Genomic DNA, 24,103 nt, shown 5'->3' with positions numbered 1-24,103 from the left:
ACAGCATGTGGATTATACCCATGGAAACGCCAGAGGTTTCCCTATAGTAATATTTGCACAGATAGGCTGCGTTCACACACAATTTTTGGTCACAAATTTGGTCAAGAAACTGACTTAAATTCCTCCTCCTAAAAAAAGCCTTAGCATAGGACTGTATGATGAGGTGTTTTTAGGAGGAGGAATGAGAGTTTCCTGCCCCCAAAAAACTGAACGCAGCCTTAGTTTGCAGGAAGTTTCCTCTACAGACAATGCTGTCACTGGTATTTCCCACAGAGTTTTTTTTTAGGCTTAAAGATGGCTAAAGGTATCAAATTGTGGAAGAGCTGCTTTTTTTTTTTTTTTTGCAGCTTTTGGTGTGTTTTTCTGCAATGTGGGTCTTAACCTAAGAACATGAAAGTGTATGGAAAACTACATTATCAACACAAGTCTGCCAAAGTTTGTTTTATTGTAGACTCAATTTCCATCACAAAATATAGTTTCCCTTGGACTCAGAGCACTTATTAAATAATCTGTTCACAAAAAAAAAAAAAAAAAAAAAAAAGCACCTCCTAATATAGGGTTAAGGAAAACCGTGTATTCCTGTTTGCACAGATCTTCAAAACTGGATATCATCCTGAAACCTTTTTGGCTAAACAAAGCAAAAGCAATACCATTGTCTGGAGATTCACAAAACAAGTACAACAGAAAACTGAATTGAAAAACTGCATTGAAGTATTAAAATGGGAAGGGTTAACTGAATGCTTCAGGTATTAAAAATTCTCCATCTTCAAGCTGTTAGTAGCGCCCTGCAAGAGTTACAAAAGAGGAAAGAGTTAAACCACCATTCCTGCAGCTGAAGCTAGCAACAGATTTATCATACGAAGGTCCAACCCACAAACAAAAGTAGATATTCTGGAGCAAAACAGAAAAATTCCCAGAATTTTATGCACTTTTTTTGGTCATTTACTTCTTAAACACAACAACCAGAGGACAAAATGATGGCCAGTAAAGTCATCAAGCATAAACATAAGACCAGAGAAGAGTTTTCAGGTGTATTCATGTTTTCAATACACTTACTTGGGCTGTATGAACGGGATCTTGACCTGGATCTGTAGCGACTGTAGTATGGGGAAGGTGATCGTCGCCTGTGGAGAAACAATTACACAATAGGTGTTAAATAGAACATTTTACAAAAATATATATTTTTATAATATACTATTCTACACCTTTTCCCAAATACATGCGACATCCCAAATGCAGGAAGACTTAGCCAAGTTTGATAATGAAAAGTTTTGTTTCTCCCATATATGCAATAGCAGTACATGTATTACCATACCTTCCCTGGATATATCAGTCGTTTCTCAACCCCCTCACTGCCATCTCTTAGAACAGAGGACTTTTTTTTCTCCGCTGTGTTCAGTTTCAAAACAGCAGACACCATTATAGTCAATGGTGTCCACTGAGCTCTGTGTGTAACTGCTGTTTTAGCAGCCCTGCTCTCAATCATTTAGTATGAAACTACTGTAAGGCTTCATGCACACAAAGGACTTAAATAGGCTCTTCCAATGCTCAGTTTTTTTTTTTTTTTGTGTCTAAGATATGCTATTATGCAGTAAAGAGTACACACACAACTTACCTGTATCTGTATTCATAGTCTTCGTATCTCTCATAATTGCGTTCATTTCCTCTGTCTCCTCTGTCGTAGTACTCTCTGCGTCTCCCACCACTTCCTGTTCCACTGGGAGAAGAAAAAAATTTTTTTTTTTAGTGCTTTCACTCACACATGCCTTCCATTATGGACACAATGCTATTTTCTACCACCACAACACAAATGTGAACATTGTTCAAGATGTAAAGACATTGGGGAACATTTAGGGCTAGTTCACAGTTTTTTTTGGCAGCGGATTTTGACACGGAATTCACCTGTCAAAAAGGCTCCCTAGCTAGTAGCGGAAAAAAGTAGTGAGATTACCTATCTTGCCGTGGATTCTGCGGCTGACTCAGCCACAGCGTGAGACTCCCTCCCGATTAGGCCCATTCATTTGGGCCTAATCCAGAGCGGCATCGTTCACACACAGAATCCATTTTTCCGCCGTGTGAACATACCTTTGCAAGGTTTTTGGCTGTTCCATAAAAAATAAATAAATAATGCTGTTTAAGCAGCATAAGAAAAAACAGATTTAGTCTGATCCATACACCTCAGAGGGAAAGAAAACAAAAAAAACAAAAACAAAAAACACTGTGGAAAAAATGCATTTTTACAAATGCAAATTTGCAGAATGTTAATTCTAGCCAAAGAGTCACACGTATTTTCCTAAGAGATTTAAAAATGGGTAATGGGTTGCACCCCTAATAATGTCCCTGAACACCCCATCCTCTTTTAAAAGTAACCCAGACAATTTTTAAAGGTGGTATGGGGGGTGGGGGCGTAGACACTGCATATTGACCATTAAAAGCTAAAGTAGTAATATTAAATACTTTTGCATGTCATTTATTTGACAGTATAGTAATGCTTGGCATATGGATACAAAGGCTGAGAACTTTGTATTACAGATTTGCTCTGCATGGTTATGTGATTTCCACATTACAATGACACATAGGAGAAGCAGTGAGCTGCTGCACTTACTGTGTGGGCCTGCCCATGTAGATGCCTGGAGTAGGGGTGTGCGCCCGCTTTGTGATGGAATAGTCTACCCTGATCCTTCTACCATCCAGCTCCATCCCATTCGCATGTTCCATTGCCTGAAAGACGATAGAATAAATAAATGAAATGACACGGACACGTTACACCGCACAATAACCCTATCGGGCGGATACACGACACAACCCCTGAGCGCCTGGAGAAGGCGCAGACCAGGCGGACTGGAGCCCGAGGCGGCCGGCACCGCGATCCTCCTGCACAACTCCCGGCCGGCAGTGAAGGAGTCAAGCTCCCCACGTGCTCGGCGCACGTGGTCAGGCTGCCATTTCACGTTCGTCTCCGCCTCTCGGCTGCCATCTCACGACTCGCTCCCCGCCCCCACTGCTCCTTCTCACTAGGTTAAAATGGCGGCTTAGCCTGCCCGAAGCTCAACCATGTTGTAGCCGGCGCCCTGCGCTCCTAGGTCGGGGCCGGCAGCAGGACGCGCTGCCCGCGTGAGGAGTCATCTTACAGTGTGCGCACGGGGCGCAGGCGGCGGCCTCACTAATGAATGGAGCATGTTCGTGCAGTGTAAGGGTGCTTCATACAGCAGCGCCGCGGCACAGGAGAAGGCCTATGTACAGACACCACGCCCCAATCACACAAAGGCTACAGAGAGCGGCGAAGCCCCGGAGTAAGAGGAGTCTGTGTGCACACCGCATAATACAGCCCAGAGCCTGCACTACTACACAGCCAGCCGCACGTAACTGACTGAGCAGGCCACGCACAGAGCGACGGCACATACACATCCCCAGCCTGACACCTAGTGGCGACTAGCGGATGTGCACGGCTCACGTTTTATTCCTAACACAAACAAGTTACCAACAGTAGGGGGCACAATACTACTGCTCTATGTACGCATGCGCCATTTCTTTCCGCACCTAATGACTTGGGACTAGAGGGCAATTCTACTTTGCATAAACTAAAGCCCAGGCTGCAGCCCCAGAACAAGCAGTGACATAGATAAGAGTGCAGGTGATGTGTGAGGACTGTGTGTAGGGTCAGGGGTCACACCCTGCACCTCTATGGGGGCACCCTAGTGCTGTACCCTCCTACTACAGCAGCACAAGGGACATCACAGCACCCCAACCCCTGGCCATAGGCAATAAAATAATCCTTTAATAGTCCCACATTGGGGAAGTTTCAGAACCAGAAATGCCATCAGGGGCCTTCTCACAAACAACCAGGTGTACATTTGTAGTTATTAAAAGATATATATTTTTTGCAAAACCCCCCCCCCCCCCAAAGATTTTCTCAAACTACCCAACAGTCTGTTTTCTTGATTAGCTGCCAATAGATCTGATGAGTGCTGGACCTTCCCACACTCAGCCAGGCCTTCCTTATTGCAGACCGGTTATCATGTACGAGATTATAATCCGGCCACGATAAAGATCGTTCACTCTGCATAGAGTGAAGAGAAATTCCTCGTGTCCCACCGCCATGCGGCTTCCCTCTGCCAATAAGGCTGAGATGAATTGGCCTAAATCGCCAGGGACTCACAAGTCATGGAGTCGTGGCAGGTTTCAGCAAAATGCTGATTTGTTTTTTTCCGTGTCCTGCCGCAATCTTTGCCTCCCATTGAAATCAATAGAAGGCAGGGTTGATCCGCAGTAGATTCAGAGGCAGAATCCACCCCAAAATCCATGGCAGATTCCCCTGTGTGAACCCATTCTAAGAAAATCATGGCTGGGTTTTGTAGTTTAGAGAGTTCCTACATTCAAAGATGTATCCATAGGCAACATCCGTATACACCCAGCCATCTTGCTTCCCACTACACCATACTGGACACTGCAGTCACCACAACTGAAGACTAATACATGACTATGAGCATGCTGGGCAGATTCAGGAGCAAGACGGATACTCACTTGCTTTTGAGAATCTGAAGTCTAATTATTTTTTTTTTAAACCCCAGAAGAGGGCAGCATAGCTGGGATGTTTATTATATACTGATAACCTACCCTGCCGCATTCATGTCTGAGTCACATGGGGTCTTCTGCAGGTCACTGAGTGAGTGGGACAAGCTGGAGTAGCGGGCTCAGGTACTACACAGTATATACTGCTGTGCCTGCTAAACAATGAAAGGGCTAGTTCACACAGGGACACGGAGGAGGATTTTGACAGCGGAATCCACATCATAATCCGCCATACGATGTAGGGCTAGTTCACACGTAAATTACGTGTGGCTTATTTTAGTCCTAAAAAAAATAAAAAGCTTCCTTATTAGGAAGCTTTTTTTGGACCTTGCTGCGCTTTGGGAGCTTTTTTTTTGTAAAAAAAAAAAAAAAAAAAAAACACCTCTTAAGAAAAAAAAAAAGCCAGGCCGTTTTCCCCTCCCATAAAATGAGTGCGCTGAAAAAAAAGCATCTTTTTCTCTGCACTTTTTTTTTTTTTTTTTTTTACAAAAAAAGGTCATTTTTTGCAAAAAATGTGCGGAAAAAACACGCGTTTTTTCACCTCCCATTCACTTCTATTACTTTCCTCAGGTGGAAAACACCTGAAAAAAGGTCATGTCGCTTTATTTTTTTCTGCTAGCAGTCTACATAGACCACTATTGTAAAGGGGCTGATTTTGAAGTGAAATCTGCTGTCAAAATCAGCCTCTTTGCCTCCGTGTGAACTAGCCCTAGTCTATATAGACTGCTAGCTTTTTTTTTCTGCTAGCAGAGAAAAAGAAGCGACATGACCTTTCTTCAGGTGTTTTTTACCGCACATTTTTTGCAGCCCGCTCTCTTAAAGGATGGTAAAACCAGCTGGAAGAGTTTTTTTTAAAACCAAAAAAAACCAAACAAACCCAAAACACTCCACAAAAAGCGTGCCAAGGAAAAAACAAAAAAAAAACAAAAACAACATTTCCTAATTAGGAAGCTTTTTTTCCGGTGCCAAAATAAGCCACACATTATTTACGTGTGAACTAAGCCAAAAGGCTGCAGTGCTCATTGGGGTGCTGGGAGGTGGCCCCGTCATCATTATCAGATTGTTAGGGTCTAACACTAAGTTTCTGAAAACCACTAAAGACCGGGCCCACGTGGTGTAAACAGTGCAGCATTTCAGTCACTGCAAAGAATCCCATCCACACATTGCAGAAAAATACGTGCAGCAGAAACACTGCCATTTCCAAAATCGTTGCATATGTCAATCATACCTAGAGAAACTGACGGTTGCACTATAGGTGCAATAAAAGCAGAAAGTCCACAGAGGAAAACTCTGCAGACTGTGGTTTTACCTGCAGTGCTTTGCATTGTGTAAGGCTGAGGCCTGGGGTTTCAGAAATAGCAGTGAGGAATTGTTTTAGTCTGGGGTCCAATGTAGTGTCCTGCAGCAAAGAAAGCACTGCAGGCAAAACCACAGCAGAAAAGCATCACTGTTTTTCCTGCAGCCCTTTTCACAGAAAGTACACAGATTTCCTTTGCGGACTTTCTGCTTCCCTTATAGCTATGTAAATGCCAGTGGTTTCCCTATAGGTATAATTGACATGCTGCAATTTCAAAAATCGTGACTATTTTGGAAATTGCAGACCGTATTTTTCCACATTGTGAGGATGGAATTCACTAAAATCCCATCCGCTATACAGCGATCGTAAAACTCTGCATTTTCCCCATGGTGTTTAGGACCACGTGGGGCTCTAGCCTTACAATACCAGCACCAGGATTGAGATTGTGTGCAGTATCAACCACACACTGTGGAAACACAGCAGGCTTGTTTTACATGCAGTAATGCTGTTCTCTCTGGGGAAACAAAAAAAAAAAAAAAGGAGAATGCAATCGAAAAACCCAAGAGCATTTCTGCCGTTTTAATCGCTGCATTTCACTACAAGTTGCCTTAGGCCACACGTTACGGTAAAGTTGCTTTTTTAAGTTGCATATTTGGCTGTGTTTGGGTAAACTCCAAGAATAGCTTTAGAAGGAATAGAAAATATAAAAAGGAACCACTTGTACATACTCCCTTCTGCTAAAACCACTCTTTAGTTTTAGCTCTAACAAACCCTGTAGCTTTTCCTATGTACAGGGCCTCAATCACGTATTTTCTCTCCCGCTTCCGTCTTTGGGGCAGGGGCAATCTCTACAACTACAATATGACCCACAAACTACAGCACAAAGAATTATTGCCACAAAACTAGAGAAACGGCATGAAGTCACCCTGAGTGCAGGGATTCTGGTAGTCCCCACAGACAACTATGCCAGGAATGGCTTTAAGACATTGAAAATAACGGCAAGCTGCTGTAATGAAGAGAAGGTGATACCTGGAGAGTCCGGTCTGGAGTCTATTTCTCAGGAGTGTTTGGGCCGCCGCTTCAGTTAAACTTTGGGGTTTGTACACCAATTAACCTAATAGGACTTAGGCTGGTTACAGATCAGTTTGCCATCTATGTATTTCATGGATAGCACACACTGACCAATTCTTTTCTATAGGCCCGTACACACGACCGTGATTTTCACGGTCCAGTGTGTGGGCTGACAGTCTAGGCCACATCAGATAGGACAGATCCTATTTTGCGGCCTGTGCTTCTGTGGCTTCTATTCATTTAATGAAAGGCACAGCAGAAGGACAGCCCATGCACAGGCATCACATGAGGGCCTCCCCCCCACCCGTGCTTCTAAAACATGGCAGGCTGGTTGCAGCTCTATCGTCCGCAACCGGTCTTATTAGCGTGCGCCAGTTTCAGTGTGGGATAGGACCGGACCCTTTTTTCTCCACCACAATAGAACAAAGACAGGCAGATTAGGGGAGTTTTTCTGGAATGGATTTTAAAGGGTAGCAAATACCTAACCAAAAAAAAAAAAAAAAATACCTGTTCCAATAGGCTTCAACATTTTATTTTTCTTTTAAATGGCCATCTTAATTCAGTTTGATAGATCAGTCAAAAAGAAATGACGTTCTGTTTTTAGAGATCCCTCAATACACTCAAATGTAGACTGGCAGTTCTGAAGGACAAAACTGACTTTTGTTGGTGTGAACGTGAACCAATATCACTGCTCAGTTAGGAAACATTCATATCTGCAATTGGATCTATCCCAAGCCCTTCAAAACAGAGTGTCTAAATTTGGACAAACAAAAAAACAAACACACTATAAATGTGTTTGTCTGAAGTAATCAGGGTAAAAACAATGGATGCCAAATAGACCTCATTTTAGTCAGTGTAATCTTTTTTCGGGATGCATAATGCCAACGTGCACCCACCCTTGGCTTGAATTGATAACCAGATACAAGGCAAAAAAAAGAGTCAGGCTGTTTGTAGACTAAGTTGTTCATTAGCTGCCATAAAAAAAAATTCACACATGCATATTACAGGTGTACAGTTTGCACCATATTATAGTAAGGCATCAATGCCTGTGGTCCACCAACTCAAACCAACACCACAATAATGCTGCGAGTTAATTCAGGCACACACACAAAAAAAAACAAAACAGTTTGCTCCCAGAACCCACTTTGTGTTAAACAGACGTTAAATCGAGGTATGCCACATTTAACCAATTACTTACAGACACTTAACATCTAATGGTTTGCCTGTTCGGTGTACACATGTGTACCAAATGTCAGGGTGCCTTCACATAATGCAGATTTGGATTCAGGAATTTCTGTGACAGAAGATCAGTTCCATTCCTCTGCATATAACTTGCAGAAGTTCAGACGCTTCCGATAGACATTCAGGTGAATGGAACTGATTTTCAAAGAAATTTCTGAATAGGTTTTACATAAAACTGATCCCATGTCAGAACATCAGTGCACACTCCATTTAACATGTATTACAAAAATCCCCCAGCTACACACTAAACACCTACAAGGGAGAAAGCCTTTGTTGTGAAGATTACCTCTCTAGAATCCTCTATGCGTTCAAAATAGACAAACGCAAATCCCCTCGATCGTCCAGTGCGCTGGTCATACACAACATTCACACCGCTGAGAGGGCCGTAGCGAGAAAAAACGTCTCGGATGTCACGTTCTGTTGTGTACAAGCTTAAACCAAAGACCCCAACGCATGTGTTTGGATCTGGATTTGCCTAAAGAAGAAGAAAAAAAAAAAAAAAAAAAAAAAAAAAGAAGTTAAATATGTTAAAATTATTCACATTTTATTTATATACACACACATTTAATACAATGCAAAAGGTGAAATTATACACATAACATACCCTGCTACCATTGTGCCTCCTTCTATTGGACATTGGAGAGTGACTTCGGCTCCTTCGTTTATAGTCTGGGGAGTAGGATCTACTTTTTGTTCGTCTTCTGTGCGAATGAGAGCGAGACCTAGAACGTGAATATCTTTTATGTGTGCGTCGTCTAGACCTTGAACTTAAAGGGGAAAAAAACAACAACAACAACAACAACAAAAATTGTTAACTCTTGTATATATTTGAAGAGTAATACGATCAGTAAAAACTGCCAAGAAATACATAAAATGTTACCATCATATGGTCACCTCAAAGCGCAGACAATACATCAATGTTCTGCCACAGAATTTAAAGGGGTTGTCCCGTTATGAAAACTTATTCTCTGTTCTGTGTATTGGGGATAAGTGCTCATATCGCAGGACCCCCAGTGATCCAGAGGATGGAGGACCGAAAGTGTGCCTAAGGCAGTGCGCTTGTGTGACAGACGCCATTTACTTCCATGGCTGCAGTTAGATATTATAGTCACAGCAGTCCCACAGAGATGAATTGAGTACAAGTCATGCAAGTGCACTGGTGCTCTTTTCACAAAGACGTCTTAAGGGGACTTTTGGTCCCCCCTAGAGATGAGCGAACAGTGTTCTATCGAACACATGTTCGATCGGATATCAGGGTGTTCGCCATGTTCGAATCGAATCGAACACCACGTGGTAAAGTGCGCCAAAATTCGATTCCCCTCCCACCTTCCCTGGCGCCTTTTTTGCACCAATAACAGCGCAGGGGAGGTGGGACAGGAACTACGACACCGGGGGCATTGAAAAAAATTGGAAAAAGTCATTGGCTGCCGAAATCAGGTGACCTCCATTTTAGACGAATAGTGGATTTCAAATCCGGGTCATATGAGAATGTGAACTTTGTGACTATGAGACAGGGATAGCTGTACAGGCAGGGATAGCTAGGGATAACCTTTATTTAGGGGGGAATGTTATTAAAAATAACTTTTTGGGGCTCTATCGGGTGTGTAATTGTGATTTTTGTGAGATAAACTTTTTCCCATAGGGATGCATTGGCCAGCGCTGATTGGCCGAATTCCGTACTCTGGCCAATCAGTGCTGGCCAATGCATTCTATTAGCTTGATGAAGCAGAGTGTGCACAAGGGTTCAAGCGCACCCTCGGCTCTGATGTAGCAGAGCCGAGGCTGCACAAGGGTTCAAGCGCACCCTCGGCTCTGATGTAGGAGAGCCGAGGGTGCACTTGAACCCTTGTGCACCCTCAGCTCTGCTACATCAGAGCCGAGGGTGCGCTTGAACCCTTGTGCACACTCTGCTTCATCAAGCTAATAGAATGCATTGGCCAGCGCTGATTGGCCAGAGTACGGAACTCGACCAATCAGCGCTGGCTCTGCTGGAGGAGGCGGAGTCTAAGATCGCTCCACACCAGTCTCCATTCAGGTCCGACCTTAGACTCCGCCTCCTCCAGCAGAGCCAGCGCTGATTGGCCGAAGGCTGGCCAATGCATTCCTATGCGAATGCAGAGACTTAGCAGTGCTGAGTCAGTTTTGCTCAACTACACATCTGATGCACACTCGGCACTGCTACATCAGATGTAGCAATCTGATGTAGCAGAGCCGAGGGTGCACTAGAACCCCTGTGCAAACTCAGTTCACGCTAATAGAATGCATTGGCCAGCGCTGATTGGCCAATGCATTCTATTAGCCCGATGAAGTAGAGCTGAATGTGTGTGCTAAGCACACACATTCAGCACTGCTTCATCACGCCAATACAATGCATTAGCCAGTGCTGATTGGCCAGAGTACGGAATTCGGCCAATCAGCGCTGGCTCTGCTGGAGGAGGCGGAGTCTAAGATCGCTCCACACCAGTCTCCATTCAGGTCCGACCTTAGACTCCGCCTCCTCCAGCAGAGCCAGCGCTGATTGGCCGAATTCCGTACTCTGGCCAATCAGCACTGGCTAATGCATTGTATTGGCTTGATGAAGCAGTGCTGAATGTGTGTGCTTAGCACACACATTCAGCTCTACTTCATCGGGCTAATAGAATGCATTGGCCAATCAGCGCTGGCCAATGCATTCTATTAGCGTGAACTGAGTTTGCACAGGGGTTCTAGTGCACCCTCGGCTCTGCTACATCAGATTGCTACATCTGATGTAGCAGTGCCGAGTGTGCATCAGATGTGTAGTTGAGCAAAACTGACTCAGCACTGCTAAGTCTGCATTCGCATAGGAATGCATTGGCCAGCCTTCGGCCAATCAGCGCTGGCTCTGCCGGAGGAGGCGGAGTCTAAGGTCGGACCTGAATGGAGACTGGTGTGGAGCTATCTTAGACTCCGCCTCCTCCAGCAGAGCCAGCGCTGATTGGTCGAGTTCCGTACTCTGGCCAATCAGCACTGGCCAATGCATTTCTATGGGGAAAAGTTAGCTTGCGAAAATCGCAAACTGACAGGGATTTCCATGAAATAAAGTGACTTTTATGCCCCCAGACATGCTTCCCCTGCTGTCCCAGTGTCATTCCAGGGTGTTGGTATCATTTCCTGGGGTGTCATAGTGGACTTGGTGACCCTCCAGACACGAATTTGGGTTTCCCCCTTAACGAGTTTATGTTCCCCATAGACTATAATGGGGTTCGAAACCCATTCGAACACTCGAACAGTGAGCGGCTGTTCGAATCGAATTTCGAACCTCGAACATTTTAGTGTTCGCTCATCTCTAGTCCCCCCATTTACCAAATCACTGACGGACCCAGCGATCAGATCCCAATCTGCTGTCATGTGGGCAAGTGTCCATAATGGGACAATACCTGTAAGTTCCGTGCCAGTTTTGCCGCTGCATACAAACTAGGTTTCGCACAACCCCATTCATTTCCACTGATTACTCCTCTTATTTCATATTTGGAAAAATAACAAATTTGTTGTAGATTTTTACATTCAATTACTTTGTTCTGGTAGGTTTCAAATATTATTTTACAAGCATTTGTATTGTATCACCTAATAAGTAATAATAGCAGGTTATTACTTCTCTCAAACACTACGTATATGAAAAATTATTAGAGTTAGCCTGAAGATGCACATTGACTTAGATTTACTAATATCTAAAAAAAAACAGTTTCAAAATGTACCAGATTTATCAGAGTAGGTGAGGCTGTAGGAGAAACCGGACAAATCTTTACATTGTAATCTACGTTAAACCACCTTTTAGTGGACTTCATTTTAAAAGAGGAGCTTTGATGTCCTTGGGCACATGCAGTTTTATATACCGCGAGAAAGTCAACAGTGCGTTAAATTCAGCGCACCATCGAGGGGCAGCATTCCTCACCGCTCAGCGTTATGACTGGGATGGTAAGGAATGCCCCCCACTCCAGGCTTTGCTTCAAAAGATAATGCATAACTAAAAATGGTTACCACCGCTGACCCATCAGTGCAACCACTACTGAAAACAGAATATGTTTGTTTTCTATTGCCTTACATTTTTCCCCAATGTGTTTTTTTTGTTTGTTTTTAACTGGGCACCTCTATAGTCAATCACTAGTCGTCGTCCCCATGAATTACAGGACTCTCACTGTATCTGCCTGACCACAGCTATCAGCTGCTTAAGAAAATCAGAGAAGTTTGCATTAGATTGTGGAAAAAGAGGAGCCCAAGCTGGTGGTTTGACCTAATGTCTCCACAACCCTGCGATAACTAGCTTTAGGCTGCAGCTTCACATTGTGGATACACAACTTGTTTTGTTGCAGATTTTGAGGCTTTTTTAAGATAGAATCTTTGTAATATTTTCATAGAAGTGTATGGCGAGTGGAGGGGCCGGGTGCTAGAAAAGACGCAACTACAGCTGCTAAACTTGAGTGAGGGAGCCGTTCTGGCAAAGCTGCAGCTTGAAGACTACCAGAGAAGATGTACAGCAGCTGCACCCACATCCAGACTTGCAAACCTCTTTATTGAATCAAGTAAAAACAGCAGTATCCAGGGATATACAGGGAGCAGCGATGGGTCATTTCACATCTCTACAGGCTCGACCAGGAATCAGCCTATAGAAGGGCATAAGCGCAAAACAGACCATCGCTGTTGCCTGTATGTCCCTGGCTACTCCTATTTTTAATTTATTCAATAAAGAAGTTTGGAAGTCTGGATGTGAGAGCCGCTGCTATACTTATTATCATCAAGATATTTTGACGCTGTGTGTAGTGCCTGCCATCTTCCCTTTTTTTTTTTTTGCACCTTTAACACTACCACTACACAGAGTCTGGCAATAAATCAAATTAACTGGCCGCCTCCTCCCCTATCCATTGACTTCTGTATAAGGCAACGTACAGATTCTCTTAGAGAATCTGAAAGAAGATGAGGAGAAGCGTGAAAGTGAGGAAAACCCCCTTTTTTTTGGATAGATTTTTACATTCACATGCACTACATTATTAAAAGGTGTTTTATAATGAATGGGAAGTACACTAACCACATCAGGAGCAGACATTTTTTCATACATGTTTTCAGGGCTACACTTTTTTCCTCTTTGGGTTATTCAAAATAATGTATGTTTTTTCAGTGATAGAGCTTTATTTTAAGGTTTACTTTTTTTCATGTTTTCCTTTATTTTAACAACAATTTATGCAAGAAAAGGAAGGGAAACTATTTATAGCCCCTAACTCACTCAGGCCCCCCCCATACTTTACCTGTATTCTTCCTTCTGCCGGGAACATGCAGCACTGTGACTATAGCCTTCAATATTTCTCTACTGCACATGCTCCCAACTTGTGCAAGAGATGTATTGTTGGCTCCTATAGCGCATGCAGGCACCAGCGTCATCGGAGAAGGAGCCACCCCCCCCCCCCCTCCCCCAGAAGAAGATGGGTAGGTATGATTGTGTGGAAGGGAGGGGGAGTAATACTGATGATCAGTTTCTGTTTCACATGACCACCTAAGGGATATGAGTAACTATACATTTTTTGATATTCTTATTTAGAAAGGAAGAGTGTCTTTAGATTAGTGTAGGGATTTTAGGTTATCCCAGACAACCCCTTTAAGGCGAGGACCAGATCACAATCCGACCATCCATTCAGAAGATCTACTTCTGATGAGTTTCTAGCAGATCTGTCAAATGGATCCAATAGGAGATAGCCAAAACCTGATCTATAACACACCTGAACAAGGTTAATGAAGTCTCACTCACCGAGATTTTGATCTGGACCGAGAACGGGACTCTGACCGCTTGGAGCCTCTTGAACCACTACGAGAGCGAGACCGACTTTGCGATTTTGCACGCGTAGCACTCTCTGAAGCTGACTTGGAACGAGAGCGTGACTCCTAACAGAAGAAAGTACATTAAAAATCGAGCCGTTCTTGAGGAAGAAAAAAAATTCCTACCTTGATACAGAAGACAAATGCTATAAACCTGAAAGACAAATGGTTATGTTACAGTTTTCCCTGCCCTCCAACTGACTGCGTTTAACCCATATAGATACTTTTCACTATGAATATCCTATTTGAACCAGATGACCAAACCCAAATTTTCTGTTAACTAAAGTCATGCAACGTTATTATTCTGATCATACAGACACTGGAACATAAACCATACATTTACTTAACCTAGGACCCATTCATTCTTCCAGATTCTTTTAATTCTACGACACTCTTGATTTAAACTTTTTCTTCATTCTTCATTTATTTTATTTTTTTTCTCATTTTTCACCTTCGTGTATTCTTCCCCAATTCAACCAATTCATTAAAGCCTTAATTATATTCAAGAGCTTCTATCTGAACAGTCTTCTGATAATTTTTTTCCCCCATTCAATTGAAATTTTCTGATCTTTACAACTTTTCATTAGCCTTCTTTTATCTTGCTTTCTCTTCAACATTCTTGGAATAAACTCTTCCATTTCTTCACGAATATTAACCTTAATGGAAAAAGAACATTTAGTATATTTAAGCAAACCTGTACTAGATACTCTCCTGTGGCATTTTTTTTTTTTTTAAATAAAAAGCCAGCAGGTAGAGTATACATAGAATTTGGCATGAGCTCCCTGCAGTAACTTGACAACCTCCTGACAATCTGCCATAGATTTCCTCAACACAAGGCCTACTCACATCATCTAGCCGGTCACAGTTACCTGAACACACTAAGCATTTCTCAAGTGCTATTTTGTAAAAACCCAAATTACATTGCAACATACTATTTCCTGAGCCGCCTTGAAATCCTTCTACAAAAGGGATTACAGAAAAACAGGAGGTTCCAAGAACCAAGTTTCTGTGCTGCACCACCTATCAGCCATGCATATGGGTCTGGTCCTGACACACCCATCAAAGGTAGCACCAATTTTAATATGTCAACTGCATAACATGCAGCCCCCCCCCCCCATTTACTTATTATAGAAGTTATCCTCTTGCTACTCTGAATGCTGCTCTGTCCAATTTATTTTAGATATTTTGAAGTTAGTCCCTTGTATATAATAAGAGGGGTTTTTTTTTCATTTCGTCTAAGCAATATTTAGATGTTATTGGTCTACATATATTTTTTTTTTTTTGTCTAATAATGTAATCACCTTACTGACAAGCATTTGGCCCGATCACAAAATCAGGTAATGGGGATTTAAAGAGGACCTTACACGTTCTCTGGCATTGGCAGTATTATATACCGCCAGAGAGATCAGGGTTATTAGAAGTGGCAAAGATATCTCTGGAACTCAGCACACTGTAAGCTTTCTAGTGGTATATAAGAGCTAGTTCACACAGGGGGCAGTAGGGCGGATTTTGGCACAGAGAGTGACGCGGGGAGCCGCATCCCTCGGGTCAAAACCCGCCTGCCACGACTGTCGCGGTTTCCCCCTCCGGAGTTGTCTCAAATGAATGGGCCGACTCCGGAGGTTGCTGCCTCCAGGCAGAGGAATCCGCCTGAAGAAAGGGCAGCTCATCTCTTATTACTGCTAGCTGCAACATGCCGCTAGTGGAAAAAGAGAAGGCTAGCGGTCTCCATAGACCACCATTGTGAGGGGGCGGATTAAGACGTGGATTACGCGCCATAATCCGCCCCCTCTGTGCCCGTGTGAACGGGCCCTCATACCGCTGATGTCAGAGGACATGAAAGGTCCCCTCTAAAGACAATACCTAGATCTTTTGGTTTCTAGCAGCCGTGCAATGTAAATACAGTCTCCTTCCATAGAAAGAAGGAGCTTTTAACTAATAGTGAAGTCTGCCCCAAACAGAGGTTGGTCTTAAAAGGGTCTTTATTCTGGTAAACATCTACAGTACATCAGGGGTGTCCAATGTTTTGAACTCTCTGGGCCACCTTGAAAGGAGAGTCATCTAAGGCCACACAAGATACGAACATTAAATGAAGCAGTTTAGAAGGGGGGGAAAAAAAACAAAAAAAAAAACCTGCATAATTTCATGATATCCGCCACAAAAAAAAAAAAGAAAAAAAAGAAAAAAGGGGCAGTGCATTGTCACAACAGGCACATGTAAAGTCTGACCCTGTCAGTTTCACTGTCTGTGCTCAGAAGATAACACTGCCATAAATCTGGAGTCATCCATGTGTACAAATCATGAAAGCGTACACACTTATCTTATGTGATAAAAGGCCTAAGAAAACTCAAGTTACAATTTTATGTTAGGCTGCATTCACAGCCATCCTTGGCCATAGGCTGGACTCCCCTGAGGTACGTCATTTCGCAACATACAGCAGCCTGCCAGAAACAAGAATTTGTGCAGAGCAAAAACAAAATTATCACAATAAATGAAACCTACAAGAGGGTATTATCAATATTGTGTACTACACCTGAGGCACAAGCTTAAGACTACATGCACACAACGCTATTGACCCTGGAATCTAAGGGGTTAAACTGGGGGTACTAAGCCACAAAGGCTACCTTTGGCCATCAGCAGTCAACTGTGAGAAGCCAGTAGGATACCATGGCACAGTGTGGTCTAAAAGTAACACAGCTCTCCTATCATGCCAGAGTAACGGCCTAATATCCTGCCCTCCACTGCAGCCTGCGCCAACATCTACACAAACTTAACTATTTAAAAGTTGAGGCTCTTTAGATACAACTATGAATAATGCAACTCCTTTAATAGGTTTATCCTACACAGTGAGAACAGGAGGACCCTTGTCCTGCTGCATCACCAGTCAAACCCATATTTAGCCTGGTTGCTATTGGGCTGAATGTACAGAAGGAGAACGATCCTCCCGATCTCGTTTTGTGGAATAACCCCTCCAGACATTCCTCGGAATAAAGGGATAGCCAACCTCCTCCTCTCTCCAGTTTCAGAACATTGGACATTACTATCCCAACAAAGCCCTTTTAAAAGGAACACCAAACATAGAAAATGAAGGGCTCACAGCCATACCATATGCAAACCATATAGAATGTTTTATCAGAAAACAACGCACTGTTTTATATAAAGTTTGTTTCTGTCTTATTTTAATTTTCTGTTATCCTCTTTATTTTAAAAAGTAAATCCTAAAATCTTACATTAACAGCTGACGCTAGGTTCACACTAGCGTTCTCCTGTCCGTTCTGAGCTTTCCGTCTTCTGCATGCCAGAAGTCGGAAAGCTCAGACCGGGTCCGGCGGTGAGCGTTTTATGCTCTCCGCCGCGAAACCGGATTTTTTTTATCCGGACACAGAGTACTGCATGTCTGACTCTGTGTCCGGATTATAAAACCCGGTTTTGCGGCGGAGAGCCTAAAACGCTCACCGCCGCTCACGGCCGGACATCTCTCTCACCCATTCAAATGAATGGGTGAGAGAGACTCCTGCAGGTTTCCGTCTCTTGCCTCTGTTTTAGGCAGGAAGCGGAAACCTGAACTACGGAGACCCGAACGCTGATGTGAACGAGCCCTGAGAATAAACAACTGATACTTCTCAGCGGTGCATTTTCTAAGTAACAGACTTTGGCATCACTCCCTACCCATCAGTAGATCTTTAGTATGTGTGTGGATGGAAACTTGTGTACCCGGAGGAAACCCATGAAAAAAAACAGAACAATGAAGCTCTATGCAGAGGTTACTTCGGTTGGACTCAAATCCAGGGCACAAGGGCTGTAGGGCAATAGTCCTAACAACTGAGTCCACTAGCCTCTCGAAGGCAGGTTTACAATGATAGATATTATTATTATTATTATGTCGCTATTGGCAGATGGGAAATATTCATTAACATTACATGGATAATCATTTGCTTATAAATAAAAACCAAAAAACAAAAAAAACACGTACTTAAAGTGGACCTCTCAGCACCTCCAACAACTTCATTTCTTTACATTGTTTAATAGCTTCTGCTCTGCTGATTCTGGTACAGTTGTAATTCTCACCAGTCCTCACCGTTTCTGAGCAATCGGTGCTGTTAGTTTTGGTGACCGATACATTATTTAATCTCTGTACTGTCAGGAGGGCAGTGTCAGGCAGGAGCAGACAAGGGGTGCGATTCTGAGCTCAAACTGGCAGCCTCTGATTTGTGCCCTGAATTACACTCCCTGCCTGACAATGCCCTTCTGACATTACAGAGCTTAACTAGCACATCAGACAGCAAAACTGTACTTGCTGCTCAGGAATGGTGGGGGCTACAGAAAAAAATACCATCTGTTCCAGAATCAATGGGTCAGCACCTATTAAATGTTGTAAAGAACTGCACTTGTTGGAGGAGGTGACTTATTTATTTTTTTAAATAAATGGTCTACCACTGCACTGAAACCTGTGGAGCACACATGCTACGAACCTGAAATGGTTGGAGCGGTCCAACCAGTGGAGGATACTGCTGCAGCTGAGCAGCAAATTTAGCGACGTTAAGGCTCTGGCTACATGGTGACCTTGTCCACAACTCTTGCTGCAACACCAAAAACCAAGGAGTCACCCTGAAATCCCCCAGCGTGCTGAGCCTTCTAGTCACAAAAAAAAGTCAAGCAACCGTTTACGACAAGATGGAGAAGAGTCTCCACTAACAGTAGTGAAGAAGTCATGGGTTACCTGGTGATCTTTAGGTGCGTGACTCTGCAGCCCTACCTTAATGATTACAGCATCAGTTAACCTGTTGCCTGCCACTGGCAAAAAACAGGTTAACATATGCCGTAATCGATAGAAGTCATGTAACAGTGGGTTGAGGAGCTCGGTCCCAGATCACAGTTGAGAGAACAGGTTAATGGATGCTATAATCGATATCACTAAACAAACGTAGCTCTGCTGCAGTAGTATCCCCAAGTCTGCCCTCACATCTGAGCTTCCAGTCACTGCAATATACCTTTGGCTCTGGCTGTGTGTATAATAGAGCTCTGATCAGACTTTCTGCTACTAGTGCCTGCAAGCTGTAAAGCAGTGCAAGACCCCAGGAGAGTGAAGGCTAGGGTGGAGATATCCCTGAGAACACGCTAAAACCCACCAGGGTAGCGCATAGCATGAGATTAAGCATGGAGTCAGAGCTTACTTGTAGATCCCTGCGGCTAAGCCACTAGATGTTCACATGACAGGAAAGGTAATGTGCATTAATATGCAGGAGACTTTCAATGTACAACGCTATTACAAGAGTTATTGCGACCTCTGCGTGGTATAAATTCTAAATCTGAATTATGTCAATTATTTCTGTATATCTCCACCATGGATTTTACAGGTCACGCAGCATGCAAAGCTGCATCCTTAAATGATTCTCTGTCACTCGTGAGTGTACCCGTAAGGGCAAGGACACGCAGTATTGAAATACTACAAATTTTCCACAGCCTTAAGCCTCTTGCACACGACTGCATTCAGTGCCACAAATACAGTCTGTATGGGGGCCATAATTCCTGAGCTGACCACGGCCGTATGCATGGATCTCAGGCTCACTGCATCATATCTCACTATGGTGCAGAGATCCATGCACATAGCCGTGGTCAGTTCAGGAAATATGGTTCCCATTTGGACAGTGTTTGCAGGACTGAATACGGTCTTGTGCAGGAGGCTTAAATGACATGCTACAGACTTACGTTCCAAGCAAGTTTCTGCTGCAGTTTTTTTTTTTTGCAGTACGTGAATGAGATTTACAAAAATTTCATTCACTTTGCATGGACTGTAAAATACTGTTTTTCATGCCAATGTTTCCACAGCAGCAAGAGAGCACTTCTGCCAGGTGTGTACACAGCCTAACACTGCTTTCCAAGACAAACAGGATAGAATCAACATCAGACTGGTGAGAACCGAATAGCTGACTGGCTGTAGGTTCACTCTAGCTTTCAGCAATCCGTTCTTCAGCACCGAAAAGGCAGAAACATAATCCGCTTAAAAAGGGTCCCCCCCCCCCCCCCCCGAATATAATGGGGTCCACCGGGGTTTCCGCCCGAAAAACACGGACAGGAGAGTTCTGATTGAAGGATTCTTCTCGCTGCATTTTTCAAAGGGAATTGGGACAGAAACCCCCAACAGAGACCAAGTGTTAGCGTGAATCTAGCCTACTGTGGCACTTCATTACATATCAAGCACCATATACATGTGTCAGGTCGTTTGAATGGGATTGAACTGCAGCACAACCACATGACTGGCTGACACTTTCAGTCAGCTGTTCAGTGTAGTATACGCAGAATATACTGCCATTTACCAACACAAACACCCAAACCTCATGGCAAACATGTATATTCTAAGAGAGTTAACTCTTAGTATATACATGTACGGTTATGCTCACATTGGTCAACGGACATTAAAAGGTCTCTAAGACTACACTCCAACACAAAATTCTAGCTAATGAAGGTGCAGTGTGTCGAGGGGGGTTTGGATAAAATAAAACTTTTAATTGTCTTCGGTCATGTTCACATGGCAGTCAGTACAGTCCATTGTTCACATCAGTCATAGGATGAAAGCAACAGGACTTTCTTCCAATAGGGAAGTAGATATGACAGAAGAAAGCCCTTATCATGATGTTACATCACAGTGTGTTGTCTGTATTAGGGACAATCACTGTTTAAAGAGGACCTTTCACCACATGCAGTGTTATATACTGCTGGAAAGCTGACAGTGCGCTGAATTCAGCACATTGTCAGCGTTCCCGATCTGTGCCCGGTGTAAAGAGCTTACGGTGCCGGTACCGTAGTGCTCTATGGTCAGAAGGGCGTTTCTGACCATTAGCCAGAGACGTCCTTCTGCCTCGCGGCGCCTATCGCGCTGTGCTGTGGAGCCGGGAGGAACGCCCCCTCCCTCTGCTCACAGCGCTCGTCCATAGACCAGTATTATCAGGAGCGGGAGGGGGGAGTTCCTCCCCGCTCCACAGCACAGCACGATAGGCGCCGCGAGGCAGAAGGACGTCTCTGGCTAATGGTCAGAAACGCCCTTCTGACCATAGAGCACTACGGTACCGGCACCGTAAGCTCTTTACACCGGGCACAGATCGGGAAAGCCGACAGTGCGCTGAACTCAGCGCACTGTCAGCTTTCCAGCAGTATATAACACTGAATGTGCCCAAAAGTGGTGAAAGGTCCTCTTTAAGTCTGTTGTTCTCGTCCTATGACGGATAAAAGAGCACTGTACTGCAATTACAGTAACGTGACCTTAGCCTTAAAAACATGGAAAGCAGACGGAAGGGGTCTGCTGTTTTTTGTTAACCATGTCCATTGTTCAGATCCTCTTACGGACAAGTACAGAGAATCCAGCAAAAAGAAAAAAAAAAAATGTAAATTCTTTTCTTCTAGACATACAGGTTCATAGCAAGGAGTATTACATTGAAATCTGGCAAAGTGAATTCAGCCAAACTTTAGACAAGAGCCAGTTAACCAGTGATAAAAACTGATGCCAGGTCTTACAAATACAAAAGCCTTTACTCTTATACCATGAAAGTAAGCCACGTGGGCAACCTGTGCAAAAACCCACGCGTTACATGCAGATTTTGCCACACATTTTGCTGCATTGCAAAAGGTGAAATATACAGTTAAAGGGATTCTACCATTGAAATGATTTTTTTGGTGTTCACAAGTCAGGATAGCTATTCGCCTCTTACCTTTAGACGTGGTCTCCGCCACGCCGTTCCTTAGAAATACCGTTTTGTTTTTTTTTTTGTTTTTTTTTTACTGGTATGCAAATTAGTTCTCTCGCAGCGATAGGGGCGTCCCCACTGCTGCTCGAGAACACGCTCAGTGATGCCTCTATCTTCGGCTGGATCCTCCCCTTCTTTTGTCTTCTTCCTTCCGCATCACCTCCGACACCTGCGCAGTTGGCTCTGCCAGTGAGACAGAGCAGACTGCGCATGCTGGCCGGCGGCCATTTTTGGGAGGCCACTCTTGCTCTTGTAGTTCAATACAGGAGCGGCCTCCCAAAAATGGCCGCCAGCTGGCACGCGCATTCGGCTCTGCTGGTGTCTCACTGGCAGGCGTCGGAGGTGACGCAGAAGGAAGACGACGAAAGAAGGGGAGGATCCAGCCGAAGATAGAAGCGTTGCTGGAGCTTGTTCGCATTTTCAGCGCTGGGGCTCGTCCCCATTACTGCGAGAGACCCAATTTGCATACCGGTAAAAAACGGTATTTCTAAGGAACGGCACAGCGGTGACCACGTCTAAAGGTAAGACGAATAGTCTTTCTAAAGGCTAGTCCGACGTGTGATCGCCCCAAAAATTCATTTCAATGGTAGAATCCCTTTAAAGTCTGCAAAGAGTGGACACGCTGTGGATCAAAAATCTGCACAGATTTAACAAATTTCATCCACTTGGCTGCTATTGTTAATAGGCTACAGATTTTCTACCCCCCCCCCAAATACAGACAGAAGATCCACTGTCACCACATGTGAACAGAACTACTCTACTTGGACTACTCGCACATGGATGTCCAAGCCTTAAACGCTTGTGCGCTTTGTCAGTGTGCTGTATTTTTAACAGCTATCACATAGCCCCATTCTCCTCTTATGCGATCCCCACCCACGTAGTATCAGTCTGTGTAGAGGGACGTGAACCCCAAGCTCCTATTCCTGTCCATTTTGTGGGCTCATTATTGAAATGTATAGGACTGTGGAGGACATAAGACGCATGAATATTGTCCATGTACCATCTGTGCTATTTGGTCATGGACCCAACAAGTGTATGTGCTTAGATCCGATGGTGATAGAAAAACTGGGGCTGTAGACATAGGCCAGATTTATAGACAACACAGAAGCCAAAACTCTAAAAATGTGCAACTTAAAGTACCGTAGTATAGTAGACACCTCTATAGATTGTATAGGAATGCAGGTCAAGTGTTTTTCCACGTGCACTAGTTTACCAGGCCAAGTTTCCCCTCCCAGTAAACATAATACTTCTGTATACACAGTATACAGCACTCCTCTATAATCTGAGGTTACTCAGCACAGACTATCTAACCTTATATATAAGGCGGGCTGCATAAACCGTGGCCTCAAATAACCAGCGACACTTACATAACACGCATCTAAATCTTAAGACATAATAGACAGCGGACAATGGCTGTTTAACCCTTCTCTCTCAGGTACTAAACCGATCAGTTTGGGCTGTGGGAACACTTTCCAGCCTTCCTTGAACTTTGTGGTCATAGACACGACCTGTACGGCAGCGCACAGACAGACAATACGTAACTGAACACACTACAGCAGTTTAATACGTCTCTTTCCCAACAAGATAGCGACGGCTTCTTACAGCCCGGACTACACACCACTAAAAGATTTCCCGGAGTGGACTGACTACTTGTCTGTGACTCAGGCGTTTAGTTGATCACTGTGATCATAGGGGGAATTTTACCTCTCTCACCCATTACGGTACATAAATAAGACCCTGAGGTAAAAGTCTGTAGATGACAGCGACAAATCCGTGATGGAGACATAGTAAGGACCATGGGGTCGCTTTACAATAGAAGGGAGAAGTCTAGGTATAGATAACACCATGCTTTACACTGCATTACCACCCCATACACTATGAGGTCTGCTCCCTGAGCCCACTAAGCCTCTCCATACATACCTAGAGGGCCCCCTGCGCTGCTGTCTAGCAGGAGCCATCTTGTACCAGACAGACAATGCCGCCAGCCTGGGCTCTTCACCTCACACGAGTTCTCGGCCGGAATAACTCAATCGTACACCGGCCAGTAAGCACATCCCATCACCCACAGACGGAGTCCGGCCCCAGGAGGGGATACAATTCATGTACACAACACAGCAGCTTCTCCATAGACTTACTCTGCTCTCGAAGTTATTCCCTTCCACGTCGCTCATGACGGCTGCTTTGAAAGTCACGGACTAATGACTTGTAGGTAGGTGGTTGCAGGTAGGTGACCGCTGCACTACTCCGTCTCTTCCCTTCCTCGTCTCCGCTTGCCCGTACGACGGCTCTTCTCGCTGCTTTTGTCTTCCTCCGACCGCTTTACAAAATGGCGTCGTCGTCGTCTTCTCGCGGT

General features: G+C 44.1%; 1 protein-coding gene across 4 annotated transcripts; it reads right to left on the bottom strand.

The window, feature by feature from the left end:
• Positions 1–432: 432 nt before the first annotated feature.
• Positions 433–24,103, bottom strand: TRA2A (transformer 2 alpha homolog). Of its 4 annotated transcripts, none has more exons than XM_075271469.1 (9): positions 23,886–24,103; positions 14,346–14,664; positions 13,941–14,074; positions 8,787–8,943; positions 8,469–8,657; positions 2,606–2,721; positions 1,616–1,717; positions 1,057–1,124; positions 433–785 (listed from the first exon to the last, which is right to left on the bottom strand). In XM_075271469.1, exons 4-9 carry the CDS (start codon positions 8,817–8,819, stop codon positions 775–777), a joined length of 519 nt encoding a protein of 172 aa, XP_075127570.1. In that variant the 5' UTR covers positions 8,820–8,943; positions 13,941–14,074; positions 14,346–14,664; positions 23,886–24,103; the 3' UTR covers positions 433–774. The 4 variants fall into 4 exon arrangements, with proteins under 4 accessions (XP_075127570.1, XP_075127571.1, XP_075127568.1 ...); XM_075271470.1 differs by having other exon boundaries at positions 14,357–14,664; XM_075271467.1 differs by lacking the exon at positions 14,346–14,664 and having other exon boundaries at positions 8,787–8,949.

The sequence above is a fragment of the Leptodactylus fuscus genome, chromosome 4 (genome assembly GCF_031893055.1).
Source record: "Leptodactylus fuscus isolate aLepFus1 chromosome 4, aLepFus1.hap2, whole genome shotgun sequence".
Lineage (NCBI taxonomy): Eukaryota > Metazoa > Chordata > Amphibia > Anura > Leptodactylidae > Leptodactylus > Leptodactylus fuscus.
Note: the sequence above shows the minus strand (reverse complement) of the source record. Positions and strands in the feature narration are given on the sequence as shown.

Coding starts and splice junctions, on each gene's coding strand:
- TRA2A (XM_075271467.1), bottom strand. CDS start 23,921: ATGAGCGACGTGGAAGGGAATAACTTCGAGAGCAGA. Junction 1,718..2,605: donor TACATGGGCAGGCCCACACA/GTAAGTGCAGCA, acceptor TTCTTCTCCCAG/TGGAACAGGAAGTGGTGGGA. Junction 1,125..1,615: donor GACTATGAATACAGATACAG/GTAAGTTGTGTG, acceptor GTTTCTCCACAG/GCGACGATCACCTTCCCCAT.